At 40.9% G+C, this 13353-nt stretch overlaps 1 protein-coding gene across 3 annotated transcripts in view; it reads left to right on the forward strand.

The window, feature by feature from the left end:
• KATNAL1 (katanin catalytic subunit A1 like 1) overlaps window positions 1–10607 on the forward strand; it is a 42606-nt gene extending 31999 nt beyond the window's left edge. For all 3 annotated transcript variants that reach the window (XM_051779044.1, XM_051779047.1, XM_051779046.1), the window contains 5 exons: window positions 1232–1390; window positions 2248–2374; window positions 3342–3476; window positions 5782–5908; window positions 7348–10607. In XM_051779044.1, the coding sequence (XP_051635004.1) occupies window positions 1232–1390; window positions 2248–2374; window positions 3342–3476; window positions 5782–5908; window positions 7348–7546 (747 nt within the window). In that variant the 3' untranslated portion in view covers window positions 7547–10607. The remainder of the gene's footprint in view (window positions 1–1231; window positions 1391–2247; window positions 2375–3341; window positions 3477–5781; window positions 5909–7347) is intronic.
• The last annotated feature ends 2746 nt before the right edge of the window (window positions 10608–13353 follow it).

Below are 13353 nucleotides of genomic sequence, written 5' to 3' on the forward strand. Positions count from 1 at the left end.
AGCTAATTTGATTACCCTTGCAATACAGTACAATTTTAGGAAACTCTTGTTAACTTGTAATAAGGTCTTGCAGTTCAGAGGGAAAAAAAAACAACCAAGCTGCTTGAGCACAATATTTTCACTGATTTACTTAAAATCACAGCACCCTATTCTAATGCTGTGCAGACATAGAACTGTGTGTTGTCCTTCTCAAGCACTGCTGCTTGTTGGAAAGACTACCCATAAATATGGCTGTATTTAGAAATATTATCAAGAGTGACTAACCCATCTCAGTGCTACAGTCTTAACATGGGTTCTGAGAGCACTGTGTGTCTAGCCAAAAACCTGCTTGTGTAATGATGGGTAAATGTGCTGAGCTGCAGAGATGTGTGCTCCTTTCTCTTTCAGAGACCACAGATGGAATGACAGTCTGAGGACATGGATACCAACCTGGGACTTAACAACTGGAGTTCAGTTTTCTAGTTTAAAGCTTTCTGAATAATCACTGAAGTTCATATTAGGCTTTTGTGGGACTGAGCGATAGTCCACATGAGCCACAGTTGCTTATCTGTAAAATAGAAATAGCAGTGCAATCCAGTCATCCAACAGCATGATGAGGATGGTGTTTAATCCAGGAATTGCTAAGATGCAGTAGTATGGCCGTAGGAGTACTGAGATGGGGAGATTAAACAAGATAACAAACTGTTGTATTCAGTAAATGCTCTTGTGCATACTTAAATATAAAAATCAACCAGATTCATTGTCAGGATTTTTAGGGAAAATTTTTTTTTCTGCAGAAAAATGCTCAACTGAGAGAACACAACTTATTGCAAAAGTATTTTGATTTCTGTGAAGTTTTCTTCATGAAGGGACCTTTGTTCCAAAAAAAGAATTTACTGTCTTCATCTGTCTGTGCAACCCCTCATGAGCTGGGAAAGGCCTAAGTTCAAGTCCAGGCTCTGTCTGATTCAGAGCAAGGCTGTAAATCTCTTGTCTGCTTCCTAGGTGCTAGGTGCATCAACAATTACTGGGTTTTGTGGTTCTGACTCCAGTGAAGTGGTAAGAAGTGACAGAACATTTCCACACTGTTCTTGAAAGCGGGATTCTTGCCTTTTGTCTTCCACTGATGATGATTTTAATATTAAACAATTCAAATCCAGAACTTGGCTTAGATATTGAGATGTAGTAGTGTAGTGTACCAACAGCAAAGTTCCTCTATTTGTTTTTCATTACCTTTGATCTCACCTCTCAGGGTGTGCTGATGGTTGGTCCTCCTGGCACTGGCAAAACAATGCTAGCAAAAGCTGTTGCTACAGAATGTGGAACGACATTCTTCAATGTGTCTTCCTCTACACTGACATCTAAATACAGAGGCGAGTCTGAGAAGCTGGTCCGCCTCTTGTTTGAAATGGTATGTCCTCGATGATGTGATCTGGGGATACCTTAGGTGAGAAAGGACATCACTCTTGGTTTCCTGCCCTTCCAGTAGCATGTTGGAAGCATGGAGTTCATTGAACTGACACCCCCTCAACCAATTAGGAAAACACAATCTCAGTGATTCCACAAATGGTATGTTGTTGAGGATTAAGAAGGAAGTGGTTCATCACCCATGTTGAGGATCATGTTTTCCAGACTAAATATAGAGTTGCGACCTTGACAGAAATTCAGTACTTATTCAGTGATGGGATAAAAATCCTACAGAAAGTAGATTTGAAATTGGAAGGGATTTGGAACTGTTATTTTAGAAGCAATACATGTTTTAGTTCCCTTTCAGTTCTGAATGATGGTCACAAGGCTCTCAGTGAAGCTAAGGGGCAGTGGGGTATGTGAAGGACATGCCCATGTGGACCTATACTGAAGAGTCATTCACTTCTTTGGGATCCTCACTGCACTTCTGTAATACTCTCAATTAAAACCTCTATTGAGATCAGCTGAGCCCCCTTCTGTCTCTTATTCTTACCCTTCACCAGCACAAAACGTGGACATGAAAACTGCCTGTTTTGTGATCGTGTTCCTTTTCCTTTTTGCAAAACTATTTGCTGAGGAAAGCCAACCAACACTGTAAGACCCCTGACCCAGAGAGTACAATTTAAGGTGTATAAACTTCAGCATATGACAGACAGTTTGTAAATCAGGATCTTGAATTCTTTTCTTGTGATAGACAGGGAAGATATGTATGTAGTATGTGTAGTGGGACTGGGTTGTGGTCTGATAAGGGCCTGTGCTTGCTGCTGCAGCCTTAATGGTGATGTTTTCATTTGAACAAAGGCACGGTTTTATGCTCCAACAACAATCTTCATTGATGAGATAGATTCCATCTGCAGCCGCAGAGGCACGTCCGACGAACACGAGGCCAGTCGCAGAGTCAAGTCAGAGCTGCTTGTGCAAATGGACGGTAACAAGTCCTTACATCCAGGTTTGGGGCTGGGGTGCTGTTTCTTTACAGGTGGGAATGTAAGAACTTGAGCTATCTGGAAAACCTAGCTTAATGGATAGGGGAAAAATAAGGCAGAACTTGAGACCAGTGAATTTTTGGTGTTCAAAGGCAGATAACAGAGAAGGGTGTTATGCTTTTATTTTTTCTAAAATGGCTATTTTAATGGTGAATTGAAAACTCATATTAAAGAGAGACTCTAGGAGATAATGGAGATTTGTGCAGGTTAATGCAGGGACTTTATTTGTATTCAATTTAAATAAATTTCTTCCTTTTGCTAGAGCCTCCAACTGTGGAATCCCATTGTGAGATCTGATTTTGCTGTATTCTGTGGTGGCAGCTAATATGACCCTCTTAAGTCAGATTTAATACCTGTTTTATGCAGGTGCACACAACAGGGATGACCATCTGAGGAATACTGTATGGTGAAGAGGTTTGATAACCACCTTTATATTGCAGCTATTGTTTAACTACTAATTAAAATGTTCTCAAATGTGCATGTTCATTTTGGTAACCTCAGGGTAAGAAACTTTATGCCCCAAAGTGGTAATTTCTTTTCAGTCCTCATTTGGTAAGCTGAGTAGTGATTCCTATTTCTTCTATAACCAGGTTTTTTCAGAGATAGCGCTGTCAGTGGGACTAACAGGGCTACACTCACATATGGCTGTGTTATTAGTAATGACAAAGAAAACCCTCCCGTGACTCAGCAGAAGAATGAAGTGTCCTTCTCTCTGTGATAATGACGGTCTTGTGTCACCTAAGCTATGGGAAGTTTGGGAAGGAACACTAGGAAGTCTGGACAGGGACACTAGGACTATATGGAGCTGTTGCTTAGCTTTGTGGAGGCTTATACAATGTTTGTGCAGTGTTTCTCAGCAAACATCTCAATCAATAAGAGCTTTGGAGTGAAATCGTTCTGACCTTTCAGGGGTAGGTGGTGCTCTGGAAAATGATGACCCTTCCAAGATGGTTATGGTATTATCTGCTACAAATTTTCCCTGGGATATCGACGAAGCTCTCCGACGGAGACTGGAGAAGAGGATTTATATACCTTTGCCCACAGGTATGTTTGATATGACCATTTTCCTTTCAAATGGTCTTTGCAAGACAAATTTAGGATTACTGCAGGACTGATGGGTTTGTGAGGAGTCTTGATGGCTTTGTGATGAGCAGTGAAATTCAGGGGATAATCATTTGTCTGGGTTCCTTTATTTTTAAAGAGAGTGAGAGAAAGGAAAAAATACTACTTGCTTGGGGGCTTAAAAGCAAAGAGCTGTGGCATTTCATTGCATGTCATTGTTGGGTTCTTATATTTTGAAAAAGCATTAGTTTTAATGAGCCTGGAATTATTTTAATGTTTAACAGTCAGTACTTGAGTGATCATCAAAGGCAGCCTTTGGACATGTTCACAAATATTGCAAATGCACTCCGTGCCCTTGCAGACAAATGCGAAGAAGTGGATCCATGAATTTTCACTTACAGGCTTAGTTCATTGCAAATCACTGCTTGCTCACCTTTATTACTGTGCTTTGAGTCACTCAGAATGCAGCAGGCTGGCTGCTTTCCTGCCCTAAGACGTCTCGGCTTGTATTGTCTTTCCTAGCTGTCATTCACGTGTCCTATTAATTTTGAGATTCCTATCACTTGAAGTTTGCATAGCTTCTTTTCTTGGTACAGTGAATGCCTCATCTCCCTGCATGAGCACTCAAGATAACAAGATGCCTGTTGGTAGTGACAGTGGTTCTGATTGAGTTTTGCAGGTCTAAGGACACTTAATAGTTGTAGAGCTTGTCTTTGCAGCTTACAGGCAGTAAGAGCTCCTAACAGGATGCCTGTCTTTATGACCAATAAGTTTAAAATCCTGTCAGCTCTTTCTCTTGTTTCTAATTAAACCAGATTGTTTTTTGACACAGTGTATCATACCCTGGACAACATAGGAGATGTGATCTGGTTTTATTTCCAATCTTAGGTTCTGTTGCATTCTATTCTGTAAATAAGAATGTTGTGCTGTTCTGGGCAAGTCTGAATGATGCATTTATAACTGTGCTGTGTGATTTGACATGTTCAGGCATTTTAATTGAAAAAGTGATATGTCATAGATACACCTGTATATTGTGGAATTTTATGCAAGTATATATTCTGTAGTGTTTCATTATCACAATACTGCAAAGACTTGCTTAGCCCCATAGCAACGACTAGAAGAATGTTCTCTGATGCAGATATGCCATATCTATATTGTGCTTTGTAAATAATAAATCCCCATTTTATAGTTAATGTCAGTTGTATGTGATGGATAACTCTATGCTCTGGACAGTTCTGCAAAGCACACAAACCCAGCAGCTTTAGACAAGGTTTCTGTTTTCTTTTATATTCCTCCCTTGCCCCAAAATAAACAAAAAAATAATTAGGGACATCAATAAATAAAACATAATGTCTTTTATTGGACATTTCCTTAAGACTTTTAGCCTTTCCTAATGCTACTTCTTCTGTTGCAGTTGTCCTTTTTTTCTAGGTCATAAAAATTGGTCACTTGGGGAATAAAGATGCTGAGCTAGCGTATTTTTTCTGTACAGTAAAAGCCAGGAAACCATTCGTCCTCTTCTTTTACCACCCTTGTGCAGAGTAACACTGAGGCCTAAGCTGTCAAATGTGAATTCCCTCATATAAGCTTAGGCTGCTTAACATATGTACCCAAATGCACATATGCACATGCCTTCTGCAAGAAAAATGGTTAATTGGCTGCATAAATGCTTATTTACAGAGCTGGTTATCACTTTCTGCACACTGTGTCCGGGTGTGAAAGTGGGATACCAGGATATTTGTATTGTAAATATATGAATATATGTTTACCGTATTAATGTATCTGTCTTCTGTTGACCTTCAGCAGCTTTCTTGGGTCCCAACAGAGTAAAGTGCTTAAACATATGCTTAAAGTTCAGCTTATTGTTAAGGAGTTTTGCTGTCTGAAGCTCTGTTAATAGAATCATTGTGGTTCTAATGAAACTGGGTGAATAATATGCAATTAAACCCTTGAACAGCAAGTGAATTCAAAGGGATGTGAGAAGAAGCAGACATTTGTAGAATTGTTCTTTTGTGCCTCTGGGTAGTATGTAACCAAGTGCTTTATCACCTGAGACATAACAGACATTTTTAATGACATATGACTTTGACAAATATCTCTAGACTATGCTGTTTTAATATACTTAACTTTACTGTATTTGACTATACACTTTACTATGTCTTGTTCTCTCTCTTTTCTTTTCTTACATTGAACTCTTTTGTTTGTACTTTTCACTGAAAAAATTGTGTTTATGTCTTTTTTTAATGTAACTCTTGCAAGTTTTCAAACAAGTATTTTTATGTTCTAGCAAAAGGCAGAGCAGAACTACTTAAGATTAATCTTCGGGAAGTAGAACTGGATCCTGATATCAGCCTTGAAGAAATTGCTGAGAAAATTGAAGGCTATTCTGGTGCTGACATCACTAATGTTTGCAGGTATCTCATTCCCCTTAATTTGTAACTAAAACTGCATAGAAAGTCATCATTTGCATTGTATGATAAAAGGCAATACTTGCTACAACTGAAGCCATGCTAACAGTGTCTGTTTTTGAGACCCAAATCTTTTTACTGGAACCATGAATTACTGTCACGTCGAGTCCGTGAAATGTGGTTTTCTTGGATCTGAAGAGAAAAAAATTATCTGAGCAAATCCCATGTTACTGTTGGCTGCATTTACTGTAGTTGTCTGCATTTGTTAATGTAGTGCAAAACAGGTTTGGATTTTTATTTTTTTTAAATCCCATTGGTTTAAGAGCTGGAATTTTGTAAAGTAAAAAGCTCCTTTCACAGAATACTTCTCTGGGGCTGTATATTTGGACAGCCATCAGTGCAGCATGGTCTTGGTGACTGCCTGAATCTTCTAGGTGTAAGGGTGATACAGATAGTTTATAGCATTAGTATTTAATCCTGTTCCCACAATTTATTTAATTTTTGACAAATGAGTCTTTTCTGTTGAAGGATAGATATTTCAAAAAAATTATCAGAAGGAAGTCTATGTCCCTTAAGAGCCCTCTCAAGAAAAACTAATCCAGTAACACCATGGCTCGGGAATTTTTTTTTTCTTCCCCTGCTGCTTTTCTGAAAATGTGAAATCACTCCCTGGTTTTGAAAACTTGGTGTGTGTCACGTAGTAATGAAATTACCTTTTCTCCCTAAGGCCTGTGTTATCCCTTGCTGGGAAAAACCTGGGGAAAGAGAAAATGTAATTTCAGACTGTCTGTGGGCCGTGGTGTGAGAAAATGAGCAGTGTTCTCCATGCCAGTGAGCCGCACTGGCAGCATCCGAGCTGGGGAGGAGTCGCAGAGCAAGCAGAGCACAAGAAGCCACAGACACCAACAGCCTCAGCACTGCAAGGGCAGGTGATGCTGTGTCTGATGCCTCCTGCTCCACCCTTCACAGATTCAGGTGCTATGGATGAGCAGGCAACCGAACTGGGCTGCACTCTGAACACTTGCTGACTGCAGGGAGAAGGTTGAAATCTGAAAGGAATGGGGTGTAAAAATTCAGACTACTTTAAAAAAAAAGTCTTTGAGTGCCGTTTGTCTCCCACCCTGCCCTTTCCTGCTCTGAAGCTGTAAAATTTCATCTCTATGAATCATTGTAAGAGGTTTGCAGTTTTATAGTTTTAATTATCTCTGCACATTTACCATATGGTTAAATGGGTTTTGGTGCCAATGCATTCTTTATGTTGAATTAATGTAGTGATCTGGGAACATGGAAGCTAAGAAAGATGTGAACCACATCTTCTGTGGTAAATAGATGCTGTCTTAAGTGTTCCTGCCAGTGGTTTCTAGCAAGAGAATACAATCAAAATTCATAGGCTTACAGCACATGCTGCTAGCAATTAGCTCCCATACATTGTCCTGTATTTCCAGGGATGCATCTTTAATGGCAATGAGACGACGTATTAATGGCTTGACTCCAGAAGAGATTCGTGCACTTTCTAAAGAGGAGCTTCAGATGCCGGTAACCAAGGGGGACTTTGAGCTGGCTCTGAAGAAAATCTCCAAATCTGTTTCTGCTGCAGACCTGGAGAAGTATGAGAAATGGATGGCGGAGTTTGGATCTGCTTAATCTCAGTGACAGTTTTCCTTTGCTGGAGTTTTATGGCTTTTGTTGTTCTCACTAAATGAGTTAGAAATCTTTTTAAAGGTTTAATAAAAGGTCTGCCTCTGCCCTCATCCCACCCCCTTCTGGTGACAGGATCTTTTAAACTATTTGCCTTTAAAGGGAATGAATACGATAATGAACTGATATTGTAAAATACATTTTATCTCTAAAATAGTTAAATAAGACAAACAGGAAGGGAAAAATTATACTTGTGAGGGTAATCTTTTGATTTTTCAAATGAGGATTAGTGTTACTTAACTTCCTCATAGTCATCTTTCATGGCGGGAATCAATAAATCACCTGGGGGATGTGACTCCAGACAAACAAAAAAGGGCTCGCTGTACCCCCTGCTCTTAAGTGCTACATTATTGTTGAGCTGCTTCTGCCTCCCTTGAATGTGGCATCCAAGTTACTATTCTCTCCTTCTGTGCTTGGATATTCAGAGCAAAGCCTGTGGATTAATTGGTATTACACAGAGGAAATGAGGATAAGTTTTCCATCAAGACATGGGCTTGGCTCTCCTCTGTTGTACACCCGTTTGGAACTGATGTCACTTCAAACTGTATTGGTTTTACCTGTGATGACTTCTGGTGGAAATGAGAGGAAAAGAAAAAGGCATTGATTGCTCTCAGTCCGGTTTATACTTGATCTCTGAACATAGTTTGAACCTGTTTGACCAGTAGACACTTTGAAGTTTGACCAGTGGGCACTTTGACTTAGGTTATAACTTGCACTTCCATGCTTGTATATTATTCTATGCTTTGTCTGTGTTATCTAAATGTGAATGTTATTATTATTATTTTAATACTAAGAGTTTAATACAGTAAAGACACTAATTTCGAGGCTGTATTTAAAACTCGACTATCCTTAAAACACGTGGCTGTGAATTTCCACTTCTGATTAGGTATGAACTCTTTCCTACCTTTACCAGGCAATGGAACTTTTACCTATTTATGTTGTAGAACTGTTCATGCTTTAATTTTTTTAATGAAGATTTTTAAAAAATGTATAAATATTACTGATCTAGTAATATTTAGAAAATAATCTGTACGATCTCGTTTATGTTTTTGTCTGTTTTTTCCCTTCCCTCATACAAGTGCAGGGATTAGAAGAGTTGAGTTATAAATTCTAGTATGAGAAATTGTCTCTAGAGTCCTGTTACACTGACTTATAAGAGCTTTTCACAGACTCAGACTGCAAGTCTGACATATGAAGGTTTCCTGTGGTAGGAATGTGAAGGAGTGGTCAAACGACCAAATTTACAGAGAAATATGCAAGCTCTCAAATTTTTGGTGAATTTGTGAGGTAGGCCTGAAGCATCTTGGTGGATGTGAATTGCTGTGCAGTTTGGTAGGTATTCTACCCTTCAGCTCTCTGCTGAGACTCCTAGTGGCATAGACAGATGTGACAAACTGGAGTAAGAAACAGATAGCACCTCCTCTTGAATGGGAGTATATCTTTATTTGCGCCTTTTTGCTAGTTCTTGGAAGTTCCCAATAATATCATATACTCAGCACACTGGTCTCTTGGGTGATGACATGTAAACCACTAAGGCAAAAGCCTTACCTATTTTGCTCAGGGAAGTGGTGGAATCACCATCCCTGGAAGTGTTAAAAAAATGTGTAGATGTGGCACTTGGGGACATGGTTTGGTGGTGAGCACGTCAGTGCTGGGTTAACGGTTGGACTCAATGATCTTAAAGGTCTTTTCCAACCTTTATGATTCTATGATTCCTCCCAAGGAATAACTGGACCTTTATAGAGAGAAAGCTTTGAAAGCATTGATATTGTCTGTCATTTCTTCCTTATTGAAGCTGTAGACTGAAGCAGTTACTCTTTGTTTGTTTGTTTTACTGCAGTAGAAATTAGTAAAGCTACACAAATCTTCTGTGGCCAAAGCCAGATTAGCACTACAGGGTTTCTCACTAGAGAGGCCATTGCTGCCCAAGGAGTTTAGTCCACACAATCAAGATGTGGAAGGGAGTAGACATGAATGCCAGTAACCAACCCTATTCAGCTGCCCAGGAGCAGTGCTGGGATTCAGCAGTTGCTGCTTAGTAGGGTCTAAATACAGGTTTGCTCAGTTTCCCATTGCAAGCAGCAGTGACCTTCCTACTGATGAAAGCACAGCCCCTGGGAAAAATGTTGGTCTTTAGCTTTTTGATGAACCTTCTACCTTAAGGCATTAAACTTCCCTCTTGGCTGTTAAGCAAAATTCACTGTACTGGGCATTCCCTTTAGTAGGAATTATTCAGGTGCTGCAGTCTTTTTCTCTAAAGGTCTTGGTTTCTACCCCAGATATGTTTTTACTTAACGGGTCCATTCATCTTTTAGAGCTGCTGAACAGAAAATTGAAATTTTTCAGGCAGTAGATGTTTATGATGGTTGTGCTCTAGCATTACACCTATTACTTGGGTCCTGCTAGATCAGGCACCCCTGAAGGCCAAGACCATCCTTTCTCTGCCAAACCTTTCAGGATAGGGATCTGGCCCTGTGTGCTGACCCTTACATCTTTACCAAGTCGTGCTGGCATACTCACCTAGGTGGGCTTGGAGACTGGGTTATTAACTCGAGGGGAACCAGCAGTGGGGTACAGCAAGGAGCAACTTGAGGAAGAAGGGCAGTCAGTGGTGGCAGCAGCTCAAGGCCCAGAGGATGAGTCTGTGATTCAGTGTAAGTCCAGTTCATGTTCCATTGGTGGAGACCCTTGTGTAAGACTGTTGGATTCCTCAGAGAGCAATGTGTGAGCATATCACAGCCTGCTGCGACAAGGTGTTTGATCTGCATCTGTGTGGGGAGATCATGCGCACACATGTGGATGCATATATATATATATATACACACAGTGAGTGGTGCTTCAGTAATTGTACCTAAATTACATTAAAAAAATGTTTTAAAGCTGTATTTACATGTTTTCTAAACACCTGTGAAGGCCCTCTTGGGTGGCACTGTTAATTTTTGTACAATATGCAGTCTGCTTGTATGAAGTAATAAATGTACGTACAGAGTCTGTCTGTCTTACTTGAGTGGGGCTACGAGTGCTTTGGTGATAACTGCTTCCAAATTCTGCCATACAATGCAGATCTCTTCAGCATGTCATGGTGCTGTTGGACTCACTGAAGTCCTGGATGGAGAGCAGTTAAAGCAGAGTCTGGGTTTTTTGGATAATGCTGGCAGCAATGCTTTCTCTCTTAAATTGGCCTTTTGTTCCCACAAATTTTAAAATGGAGAATGCTCCAATGCCCAGCACATGCAAGCAGGGTGGGGGAGAGGGGAGCAGAGGCCCCAGCAGATGTTCAATGTTAGCACCTGATTCAGACCTCCCAGAGCCAGGCAGGCTTTTTTACAACTTGCCCCTGGGCTGGAAGTATAATCAGTCTCCAGAGAAACTGTATCATCAGCTGCCTGCTAACCAGGAGAGTTTCAAGACCAAAACTTCTACTAGGAAGAAGCTTTCAAACTTGGAAAGAGATCCTGCATCTCCTAGGACTGAGTTGGTTATTTGAATTTTCTCACTAACTTCCTTATGAAAGAATGTGTAGTTTCCAGTGTTTCATAATGCCTCAAACATGAAAGAGCGAGCAAGGGAAATGCTGATCAGGGGATTTCAGGAGAGGTTAAATCTTTGCATAGAAAGTTCAGCTCACCCCAGTTTAAAAGAGACCGAAATAGCAAAGGTGCACTGACTTGTTCTGATCGCGGAAAAGATGAAAGAGCTTGTGTGTTGTAAAGAAGTCCTTCATCAAATGAGCGAAGACTTCACAATACAATCCAGGCACGTGAAGGTGGAAGCAGCAGAAAAAATAGTTAATTATTTTTATTCTGTTGTCGGAAAAAGCCACCCTGAGTCAGATTGGAGATTGAGATTGTTTTCAGATCTGTAGTGACAGATAAGTACCTGACGAACTTACAGGTGATCCTGTGCTGCCGGGGAGAAAGCAGGGAGCCTGAGAGTGCCAGAGCAGTGAGTGTCAGCACCATGGTGGCAGCAGAGCCTACTCTGTGTGAGCTGCCCACCCAGCAGCGCTGTAGGTGCAGAGTGGAACCAAGCCAGCTCAGTAGCCCTCTGATAGAATAAAGCAGACTGTATAAAGCCACCCATGCTGGTGATAGCAAAGGCAGAGAGATGGTGCATTTCAGAGAAGGTGGCACACATTTTCTTTGCCTGTTCACATTAAGTGTTTCATGAGAGCACTGTGTGAATGCTTGGACGTGGCTGTGGATGCCTCAGTCACCTATGTTCAAAGCCTAGCTGCCATACAAGCCATGGCTAACTGAGCTGCAGCAGCAAGTGATGCTCATGTATCCCACAGTACAGGGACGTGGGACCCTCTCCGCCTTCTAAGCCAGTCTGGTTTTGTACTCTGCTTGTGACCTGTTCTTGTGACCCACTTACCTCATACACGGCAGCTCAGTACCTCTAACAGAGGAGCTTCTTTTGTGCAGTACAGAACTGTCTTTTGATCAGCTAAAGCACCGTGCTTCTGCACGTCTGCACCTAGATGTCTTGGAAAGATTCAGTCAATTTTCCTCTTCTTTAGAAAGCCCCAACTAGCGCTAAAAGCAGGTGGGATGAAATGTCTTGGCTAGGCTGGTTTCCCAATGCAAGAAAACTTACCTCGACAGACAAGGAGGTGCCACATGGAAAGTTCTGCTTTTGTTACGAAGTGGCAAAGTATGGGTACATTCCCATTCCTACTGCACAGGCAGACTTAGGGTTGTGTTGTGTCCAAGCTCTGTTTTCTGTCTTTTGTGTATTTGTGATTTCTTTATTGTAGTAGAAACATTTTTCTCTGAGTTAGGGGGAAACCGTGGAGTAATTTGTTCCATATCTGGGTTGGGATTTTGGAGATCCCATGATTGGGTTGGTACCTGAAGATGCTGGATCCCATGATTGGGTTGGTACTTGAAGATGCTGGGCCCATTCCCAGCATGCTTACTTTTGGAGAAAAGCATCATGCATTCTGCCTGACTGTCTGGCTGTACAGTAAGCAGTGTAGTTTTGTGAAAAGTCACTTAAATATAATATTTAGAATATTCATTTGACAAAGAGAGAATTTCTTACTGCCAGTTTGCAACTGTGTTGCTCTCATTTATAAGCAGCCCTTGCATATGTTGTTCAACTGATGTAAAAGAAACTGTCTTGGAAGTAAGAGTTTTTTGAACTTGACTTTGGAGGGAAAGAAAGGTAGGAAAATATTTGCCTAGAGGAAGATACCAGAGTACCCAAGACACTGAGAGCTGAAATTTCTTCTTTTTGTGGCTTTCCTTTTTGTCTAGCAATTGCACTGCTGGGTTGCGCTTTCTGGTTCCAATTTGTTTTGAAATAATTACCATTGTTTATCCATCTCTCAGACAGCCTTTGCAGATGATTCAGTTCCACAGAGCCCTCTTTTGCTTAGCGGTTGGTATTCATGCACAGCATGTTGTGTGACATCTAATTGAATGGGCTGATGGCATGAGATCTTCCTTGTGAAGTAAAGGTCACCCAAATGGTGAAGGTGAGAGGAACTGCACTGAATACCAATTGGACTTGCAGTAACAGAATTCATAGCAACTCTACACAGAGCTTATAAATACAACCAAGAAGAAAAAGGGAGTAACCTTAGGGAGATGCTGACAACATTGCAATGTGCATGTTGATAGAAATGGGGGTCTTTGCATCTTCTGTGTAAGAGGGTGGAAGTGGCTTGCTGAACAAAGGAAGCCAACTGCAGGCACTGCCAACAGGTTTCATTACCCAGCCTTGCTGCTTAAAAACATCGTAATGTG

Source organism: Manacus candei, unplaced genomic scaffold, assembly GCF_025592945.1.
Source record: "Manacus candei isolate 608988 ecotype Guabito, Panama unplaced genomic scaffold, ASM2559294v1 h1tg000014l, whole genome shotgun sequence".
NCBI classification, from domain to species: domain Eukaryota; kingdom Metazoa; phylum Chordata; class Aves; order Passeriformes; family Pipridae; genus Manacus; species Manacus candei.